This window comes from Ricinus communis, chromosome 2, assembly GCF_019578655.1.
Source record: "Ricinus communis isolate WT05 ecotype wild-type chromosome 2, ASM1957865v1, whole genome shotgun sequence".
NCBI lineage: Eukaryota > Viridiplantae > Streptophyta > Magnoliopsida > Malpighiales > Euphorbiaceae > Ricinus > Ricinus communis.
The window spans coordinates 14,012,017-14,021,820 of record NC_063257.1 but is presented as its reverse complement, the minus strand read 5'-3'; the positions used below and the strand labels follow the sequence as shown (position 1 = coordinate 14,021,820).

At 30.8% G+C, this 9,804-nt stretch overlaps 1 protein-coding gene across 2 annotated transcripts; it reads right to left on the bottom strand.

The window, feature by feature from the left end:
* Nucleotides 1–3,408: 3,408 nt before the first annotated feature.
* Nucleotides 3,409–9,314, bottom strand: LOC8258097. 2 transcript variants are annotated; one of them, XM_015718691.3, is made up of 10 exons: nucleotides 8,465–9,314; nucleotides 7,519–7,704; nucleotides 6,967–7,059; nucleotides 6,543–6,725; nucleotides 6,310–6,412; nucleotides 6,049–6,234; nucleotides 5,052–5,543; nucleotides 4,618–4,976; nucleotides 4,074–4,504; nucleotides 3,409–3,960 (listed from the first exon to the last, which is right to left on the bottom strand). In XM_015718691.3, the coding sequence occupies exons 1-10, from the start codon at nucleotides 8,741–8,743 to the stop codon at nucleotides 3,882–3,884; spliced, it is 2,391 nt and encodes a 796-aa protein (XP_015574177.1). In that variant the 5' UTR covers nucleotides 8,744–9,314; the 3' UTR covers nucleotides 3,409–3,881. The 2 variants fall into 2 exon arrangements, with proteins under 2 accessions (XP_015574177.1, XP_002518281.1); XM_002518235.4 differs by having other exon boundaries at nucleotides 4,618–5,543; nucleotides 8,465–9,311.
* Nucleotides 9,315–9,804: the final 490 nt, after the last annotated feature.

Here is a 9,804-nt window from a genome sequence, read left to right as displayed (position 1 = left end):
ATTAACTTGGAATAGCTAATATTGATGCATAAGGACAGGGTCTCTCATCAATTTGGAATCTGTTACACTTGCATGTTCGCTTTGCCATTTCAACTTGAACTTTTGATTCATTTTTTTAATCATATCATATATTTGATTATTGGATGGTTTCACCTGCAAATATTGTATGAATTTATTTAATTTATATTTTAAATTGTAATAAGTACAATAAAAAAGCAAGTATTTTTTATATGATGATTTCAAAAGGCTATTATTTAGATACTACAAAGGTATTTTTTTATAATAAGATATTTAAAATATATTGTTGATATACTATTAATATATTTTATAACAGTATATATATTTGAATTATACCTATATTTTCACGGATAAGATATAGTTATCATTTAACATTTTTATGCTCTTTTTATAGTTTTAACAGAATATCCATTAATGTAGAGAAGTTTGAATTTTTTAGAATTAGAGTGTCATAAAATTCGAAATCAACAAAAATCTATGTTTTCTTCCCATTGTTCATTGTGTTGAAGCGATACTGGTATTGCTTCCATTTCTGAAATAAAAATTAAATAAAATCAACTATAGTATACCAATAAGATATTGTTAATATACCATTAGTTGTGTATTTATGATTGTTTTAACTAAAGTTGTAATTTATGATATCATTACTCAGTTGTATAAAAAGATATAATAAAGATATTTAAAATATATCTTTTACTGTATATTTAAGATATTTTTACATTATAATTTAATCTATGTAAAATCATTTCTTAATACATATCTTAATATAAAAGAGATACTTTTGATACACTTTATGCGTATTATTGTGAATATCCAAAAGATATTAGAAAGATATCATGGATATACCTTATAATGTTATAAAACTTTAAGAACATATACTGATGCATCTGTTTTTTAAAATTAAATTAAAAATTAAAATAAAATGGTATTCGCATGAAATTCCTTCAATATTTTATCATTACAAAATACATGTAATAACTTTTTTTCCAGAATTAGAAAGCATATTTTTGTTATTTTCAAATATAATGAACTTTAATTGAAGTCTTGTGTGTGTTACTTCGACTTTGATATATTTTACTAAAATTTCTTTCGATCTACTGTTTGAGCTTCAAAAACACCTGAATTGCTATTGAGTTATAAGTTGTAGCTTGATTTGAATTGATGTTTAAAACTGAATTTCTGCTTCGATTAGACATTTTTCTTTGTTCTGTTTGGTAGTCGCAATGGAGTTTTTGTAGGATTAATATGTTTTCTTTTTTGATTTTATGTTTCGTTCCAGTTTGAATATCATAATAAAGTTGATTTTGTGTCAGATTTATTGATTTTATTTTTTGTTACAAGAGCACCGATTTTAGAAGGAAAGAGTCGAATTTGGTAGAAAGAAGCTAAAAGTTTTAAAAACAATATAAACAAAAATTTGTCAGTTATAAACAAAAATTACTAATTTTTATCGTAAAGATAAAATTTCATAGTATAAACCTCGTATATATATGTTTTTTCCTAAATTTTTCTTAAAGATCTAGTCTTGATCATATATAGGTTCCTTAAGTATCTTAGGTTAAATGCATAAGAGTTATTATCATTTTTATATATTTTGGTAGAAAGGTGGAGAGTGTTAATACCTTACATTCTCTCTTATAACTAAACCTTTGAATCATCATGTGATAAATGTGTAATAAGTGACCCTAAATTGGATAAGATTATAAATACTCTCATAGGTTGAAGGAAAGAAATACCTTACATTCTCTCTTATACCAAGTTTCATCCTTAGATTTCTGAAGAATTATAACACATATTTTTTGGCGTTCCTATAATACCCTTATGTAGCAATATATAGGATGCGTTAATTGCTTGAATGATTATCCAATTTTGTATTTTGTTTCAAATTTAATACTAAATTTAAATTTTATCAACTTTAATTTAATTCCACTGAAAAATGTTTTTAATCAATTTTTTAATTGCATGCCATTTATAATCCTCGTCAAAAAATTAGATTTATCCTAGCCACTTCTAATTCAATCCTGAATTTACTTTAAAACTTTAATTTTTTTATTTTACTTACATGTGCTACTTTTTTCATCTCACATTTTACCCACCGCGCCTCCCCAAAACATCAAACTCTAGTCAAATTTCGATCGAAGGAGACCGAATCCCTTCATTCATTGCCAAATCGTTATTGTAAAAAAATGAAATACCAATCATTATTTCTAACCGGTCGCTTACTCGTGTGTTGCACGACCATTATTATTATTTTAATTATAAAATTAAATTAATAGATATAATTTAATAAAATCTTCAATATTTAATATTAATTTTAATATTTTAAAAAATAATAGAAAACTAATTATTTTTAAATTTTTTTAATTTTTTAAGATCTTAAAATTTTAGTAGTGCAATAATATAAAAATATCTTAAAAATATTAATTAATTAATTTTAATATTATATAAATTAATACTATCAAAATAATTGATATTACTTTTTTTAAAGTAAATCTTTATTGTATAATTAAAAAATTAATTTATAATTGAATATAAAAATATAGATTAAGATGTTATTTTCTAGAATTAGAATTATTATCTAATTAGAAAAGTAATTTATATTAATTAATATAATATTAAAATATAATTAATATGTTATTTCCTAAGATAGAATTAGTATTATTATCCGATAGAAAATTATTTATTATTTAATACAATATTAAAATATAATTAATATGTTATTTTTTAGAATCAGAGTCACTATTTAATTAGGAATGTAACTTTTTAATCAATAAACTAATAGAAAAAAACTATAAAGTTACATATAAGCTTGAATTCCATATGTCAAAAATAAGTACACATGTCAAAACAGAAATTCTATATGTCAAAAATTAAGCACACATGTTAAAAAAAATTTAGGTCTCATAAATTAATATTTATATAAATTGTAGCAGCTTAATTATAAATTAAATTCTAGAAATTTTATACTTTTTAATAATTTTATTTAATTATTTTAAAATTTAAAAATAAATATCTATGCTTTCATTTTTAAAAATACTTTCCAATGACAATTTTTAACGTAAAAAATTGACTGTGGTTACTAAAAGAATAATAATTATAAATTAATAAAAATAATATCGTTATAAATTCATGCAAATTCAGGATCTCGATTATTTAGATGTCAAAAATATGGAATGAACTTCATTTAATGCTGTAAAATTGTGTTTAATATAATGAAGTTCGGATTTATTCTCTAGTTTAATTTCATTTTTGTTGGGTGTTATACCTGTTGTTATTATAATTAAATCTAACAAAGATATATCTAAATTTTGTCACCCGTGTCACCAAAAATTGATCCAAAAAAAAAAAACCCATTGGTAAAAAATTAAATTGAAATCTAAATACTAAATCGATACAAAATAAAAAAATTGAATTTAAAACAAACCATTCAAACAATTAACATCAAAAGTGTGATCCCCGATAATCCATCCCAGCTGAAAGATCAAATTTTCACCAAGAGGGAGTGGGTGGGACAACTCTAATGGAGGCACAGATTTGCACTCAAAATTCTACAACTAAGCATTTGTATATTTAACGAAAAAGGGATCTGCACAAATTTGTCAATTAGACTATTTTGCATATACTACAAGCCTTTCAACGGAAAGTAAAATCTAAGCAAACAACAGCTGCTACATACACCCAGTTAATGATGGCGAATTCACACGCCGAGAAGTAGATGGACCAGAGGATTTACATCAAGCACTTCTCTATATCATTAACCACGACAAACTCCAGGCAAAAGGAGGAGACAACAAAAATGTAAGTCTTCCTAGATCTTCATAGTTGTTAGCATCTAAACTTGTGCTCAATGACTTCTCTAAGTCTTAAGTTTCAATCGCCCTTCCATGGGACAGAGGAGGAAAATCAACTTCATCCTTCAGATGATACGATTCTGATGCAGCTCTAAAATTCAAAACAATAGATATATCAATGCAGTTGCTTTCCAAGACAAAAAGTACAACATCATTAAAAATGGAAAAGAATTCTAGAGACGTACAATATTCTATTTCTATTACCTTTCTTGGACATTTTGTAAAACTGGTTCACGCCTCTCTGCTGCCGTTACCTCAGGGCTTGAAGGAAAGACCAAAGTAGATGAAGTGCTAGAATCCTGAGTAGGAACCCTTTCCTGCAAGGATGCTTCTTGCAGTTGAAGTTCCTGACCCCCAAAGTCAATTCTCTCTGATGGCCGAGAGAAGCCATTGGCACTGGAAGGACCCCAAACAAATGATTGAGATAGCTGAACCTCTGAAGGCACAGGCTTTCCATTCCCCAGATATGGGTATTCTGCCTCGGAAAGCTCATGGCCATGTTGATAAGAATTTATCCCTGGCCGAGTTGCAGCCAAACCATTATCACGAGTACGTCTATGCAAATCACCATTATTTGCTGTGACATGATTCTTTCGTCTTTCTGAAGATGGCCTCTCTCTATTTGAATGATAACTCTGCAAGAATATAACACTACATGACTAGAAGGAAAAGGAAAAATGAACGCCAGTATCCGAATCTTAATCATAAAAGAAAAATGCTCATGAACATGGTTGTCAAATAAATATACCATGTTGGGAATGTATGTTCCTGTTCCTCGTTGTTTTCTCTTTTCTTCAGAACTGAAAGCTGTGGTAAATGGCACTAGATGGTTCAAGAAGTGCTGCTGGTGCCCGAAAATACCATTTGTGTTAATTTGGGAATGAACATTCCGCTTCAACTGTAGGGACTGACGTACAGTTTCCCAAGGATTCTTATTCTTAGAATGAGGTGCCGTTGGTGAACAGGGTAGTACAGGAGCAGATACAGCAAAGAAACAGCAACCTTGACCAAATTTCACACTCTTTAAGTGGCTGTCATAATCTCCAGTAAGGTCCAATAGAGATTTGAAAGATCGAGGAATCTGAGAAATGCTAGCAAAGTCTCTTTCTGCAGTAGTAGGGGCTAGGTTCTCGGAGATGTTATTGACAAGAGATGGAATTGTTGAACAAAGAGAAGTCTTACCTTCATGATTACTACATGAACAGGCTGAATTGTTGATCACAAAATGGTTCTCTTTGGATTCTGACCATTCTGTGCAGCTAATTTGACCATCAATAACAAAATTTGCCAGTGTTGTCCCATCAGAGATTCCACTTTCAAACTTTCCATCTTCTCCATGCAAGCTTGACAAATAAAAATGAGAAGCATTATGAGAATTTCCCGAACATGAGGTCTCAAAAGGTCTAACACTACAACCAGCAGTTGATTTCTGAACTATGCTATCTTCAGAGCTTGTATCAGAAAGTGACGACGATGATAAATTGTCAAAATTTCCAGTAGGAGATACTAAGCATGAGCTTTTCACATGAGTCAAAGAGTTGCTTCCATGCCTATCCAAAGTATTTGCAAAGAATTTGTCGAGTTCGTTGATCATTCTGTCACTTTGTAATGAAAGAATATGGCCAAGCTTACGAGCTCCATATTTGAATGCACTTCGTATTCGATAGAAGTTACCTGCAGAAAACCGCGCAATCATCATGGAATGAGGTAGCATAAATCCAGTAAACAATGTGGCAAATACATACTCTAGCCAACTTAGTAGTCAACAAGCATATATACTGTGATTTAACTGGTTCTATAATGTTAATCCCCAAGGAGAAAAATAAGGATCCAGCATCAACAATGAAATATCAAAGGAAACTGGCAAATGAACCAAAGCAACAGAGAAGAACCTTAGGATGTTGAAAAAGAATAAACATTGAATTAAATCAAAAACATTGAATTAAATGCCTAATTTCATAATCTTGATCCCCATCATTTTTAGTACCCACAACGAATTCATCTCCTTCCAAACAAATAAAACATTTGAAGAAAAAAATGTAGAATTACAATCCTGATAAAGATTACCGATTAAAATTATTAAAATTAACAAATCCATTTCTAGAAGCATCAGTTACCAAAACCATCTTTTTCCACCAGATTATTGCTTAAGTTCATGCACACAAACACACACACCTACCTCTGTTGACACTGCGGCCAAGGTTGTTATTTTCTCTCAGAGGATCAACTATGTTAAGATGCTTCTGGGTAAATGGTCGTGAATTCATCTCAGGACTCCTTGATGGCACTGAGAGCATTTTCACAGAGTTTCTAAGAAATTCATCATCAAGAAGCAAGTTACCCCTCCCAGTTTCAGGTGGCTCAGCTGCAAAGAGAGCAAAGAAATCAATCAAACATGCAGCTAACTTCCAATATAACAAACAAATCTAACATCTCATACCAACAATTTTGGGCAGAGAAGACTTGCAGACTGGTCCATTTAAACTGATACAGTAATTGTCCCAATCAAACTTGCTGAAGTAATCCAGAAATCTATATAGAACCTACACAAGGTAAAAATACGTTTGGTGTCTCATGAGTGCATTGTGTGGAAAGACCAACATTAAGTTCATAGAAGAACTATGCAAAGACTACAGTGTTGAACTCATGAACACATTAGTGCACGATGCTTACCATCAAAGGTCCATTCAACGAAGAGTGAAATAGATGGAAGATATACAAAATAAGAGTTTCCAAAGCATATGTTGAGATTAACCCATGATGGGCACCAAGAATGCGACTCTCATAATAGCACCAAGCTTTTATCAGTATGATGCTTCGTTTAAAAAGATGGCTTTTGCCAATAAGTTGATCAACCTGCAACATAATTTGTATCAGAAAAACCATTTTCTAAAAAGGGAAAAACTTAAATCATATCTTTTTTCCACATTGAGAGCTGGGAAACAACAAATCCATAAGAATATAAGACGAATTAATTATCGATTCTCCAAAGACTAAATGCAAGAAAAAGAAGACATAGCTTCAGTTTTTAATTAAGGAAATAAACAAATCAATTCAATCCAATTAGAATGCTAGTGACAGAAAATCAGAAAAGTACCTGCTCAAGAAAACATAGGGTAGAAAGTCCACCTAGTTGATTGAAGGATATATCTACTACAATATCATGTACAATGCATTTTATAAGCTTAACCTGCCAGCAGAAATCCAGATTCAGCCAGAAGCAGAGGAAAAAAGGAAGTAACGAAAACGTATCTCTTTGAAAAACCAGAATAAACTCCACCTTAGCAAATTATTCATTGAGTAGCCAGAATAGATTACCAGCTGGCAGAAGTACTAAATTAGCACTTATCGGAAGCAGAAAACCAAGCATACCTGATATTTTCTAGCAAAAAATCTATACTCCGTAAAAATAAAATTACCAGATAATACTTCCAAAGGACAGAGCAAAAGTCACCATTAACAGTCCCTAAAATTTACCGTTTACGTTCAGTTTTTCAGGTGGACCTGTCTATATATTATTATGGTAAGAATAAAATTAACCAAAAAAGGAGATACAATGAACCAGAGCACAAAGAAGTAAATAAGCTACCAAATGAATCAGATTAGGATTCATTAATAAGCAACCAGAGTAGAATGAAGAAAAAGGAACCTCAGCATCAATGAAGTGGACATCCTTCACTTTATATGGAGCATCCCTATTCTGCTCTTCTCGCCTCAGAACAGCATGAACATCAGAGACTGATGCATCTACCCCAGCTGGATTGATAATGGCAGTCAAATCAATATCTCCATCTGGAAGGTATGTCTTTAATGGAACTGACCCATATGGAAAAACCTGTAATAATGGGAGAAAGGAAACAATTACAATTGTAATATAGGGCAGACAGATCCTGTGCTTGACTTAACATGATGGATCACTAAGAAAATTCCTACGCGAATGCAGCATCTGACTATAATTCATGCAATTCTTAAGGACAATAATTAATTTTCACAGGCCATGACAGATTATAACATATTTCAACCAGCTATTAGAGACAATTAAATCTGCTGATTTAAGGTTTACGGCAGTGGGACCAAATTCAAAACCATAAAAAGCAATAGCGTCAATGCATAGACACTTGTTGCACGCAAATTAGACCAGATAACTGTTGAAATTGGTTAACCCTCGCACATTAATAGATGGTCTACTCCAGCAATTAATTAGCTTAAATTTTCTCATTCCTTCACTAATTATTTCTTATTTAGATTGCTTCAGAAACATTGTTTACATTTTGGCATAATGATTTCTTTTATGCCAAGAATGTAGAGGTTAGCTTTGATTTTCTCATTCCTTAAATATTTATCTCATGTAATTTTAATGAAATGAAATCATAATGCAAAGCGCGGCGTAATATTTGCAGGAATTCAATGGAATGGAGTTCTTTCACTTGATTTCTTCAAAACAATTTCACCAATTTACTATCATTATTATTTCAAAGTCATGTCACTTTTTTTTATAAGGAATTGAATTCCAATTAAATTAACTAAATAGAATTGAACTCACAATTGAATTAAAAGTACAGATAACAATTAATAAATAAATAAACAAGCATGACCTGAAATCCAAGGGAGGATTGAATGAGAGACTGGACATATTCTACAACATGTTTCCTGTTGCAATCAGCTTCAACCGTTGGATGAATTCTATAAACAATCTGCAGGGTTGCTTGTTCTGCTCTCTCCCAATTTTCTTCCGAAATCAACGCAGGATCCGGCGATGACGCCGGTATTTGTCCTGGGCCTGAACACAGCTGATCCTCCTCCTCCTCCTCCTCTTCTCTCAAAACGCCGTTTTCGGTGGGCAAAGAACGGAGCGTAAGATCGCCCGTGATCATTATAATTATCTAATGTAGGGGTGATAACAAAAATTATAAAAGCAATTTCATAAAAATATGAAATGAGAGAGAATGGTGAAGAAGGGAAACTGGACCAATTCAGTGTAGCTCGACTCAGCCGATTAATCAAACCCCAAAAAAAAAGGAGAGAGAGAAACTGTAAGATCAAAACGACGTCGTTATGTCGAGAATTATTCAATACATCGACATTGAAGAGGAACTGTTTGCTATAATGATGACGACAATGAAAAGAACAATAATAATAATAATAATAAAGAGGGGGAAGGGTTTTGATGGAAAGTTTTCCCTTTGAAAAACCTCACCAAAGACCCAAAGACCCAAACCCCAATCACAGGAAAATTTCTTTTTCTTTTTTTCTTTTCAATTTTTGTGAATTTTTTTAAATGTTTGTTTTGTGTTCGTATTTTGTTAGATTTTAGTCTTTTCCTTCTTCGTCTCTCTCGCGAGACGTCGCGGAATGTAAAAGTGAAATTCAATCTGTGTCTATTTTACAAAATGGGATCTTTGTCCTTTTTTTTCTTTTTCTTTTTTCTTTTTACGTTTTCCTTTTTCTGTTTTCTCCTGTCAAAAATGGAAAAACTTATGTTAATTGGACCAGAAGGGCTAACTCACCACAACAGATACAGCATAAGGGCTTAAGGTCAGATATTCCAAACCCCCTAAAATTAGACAGCCGAATGGGAAATTTTCTTATAAATGGGCTCAAAGCCCAGACTAACTACAGCCACAGGTTCAAAAATACTGAAAATAATATAATTAAAATACTATTTTCTAGAACTAAAATTATTTTTAATTGAAAAAATAACTTATTTTAGTAATATATCAATTATACAGTAAAATATAAATTATATATCGGTATAGTAATTATGCAAACAATAAATACACATATTATGATAAAAATTACTTTTTAGAAAATTAATTTATCAATTAATATAATATTAATTTAATGCTATTGCCTAGAATTAATGTTTATTGACATGTGTAAGGGTAATAGTATAGTTAAAAACTTGCTTGAACATAAATAATTTCTTTTGATATTT

Excerpts from the sequence above, each read along its gene's own strand:
- LOC8258097 (XM_002518235.4), bottom strand. The coding sequence starts at position 8,743 with ATGATCACGGGCGATCTTACGCTCCGTTCTTTGCCCACCGAAAACGGC. Across the intron at positions 6,726-6,966 it reads CCCTATGTTTTCTTGAGCAG|GTTGATCAACTTATTGGCAA; the intron begins GTACTTTTCTGA and ends ATTATGTTGCAG. Across the intron at positions 6,235-6,309 it reads TTCTCTGCCCAAAATTGTTG|CTGAGCCACCTGAAACTGGG; the intron begins GTATGAGATGTT and ends CTCTCTTTGCAG.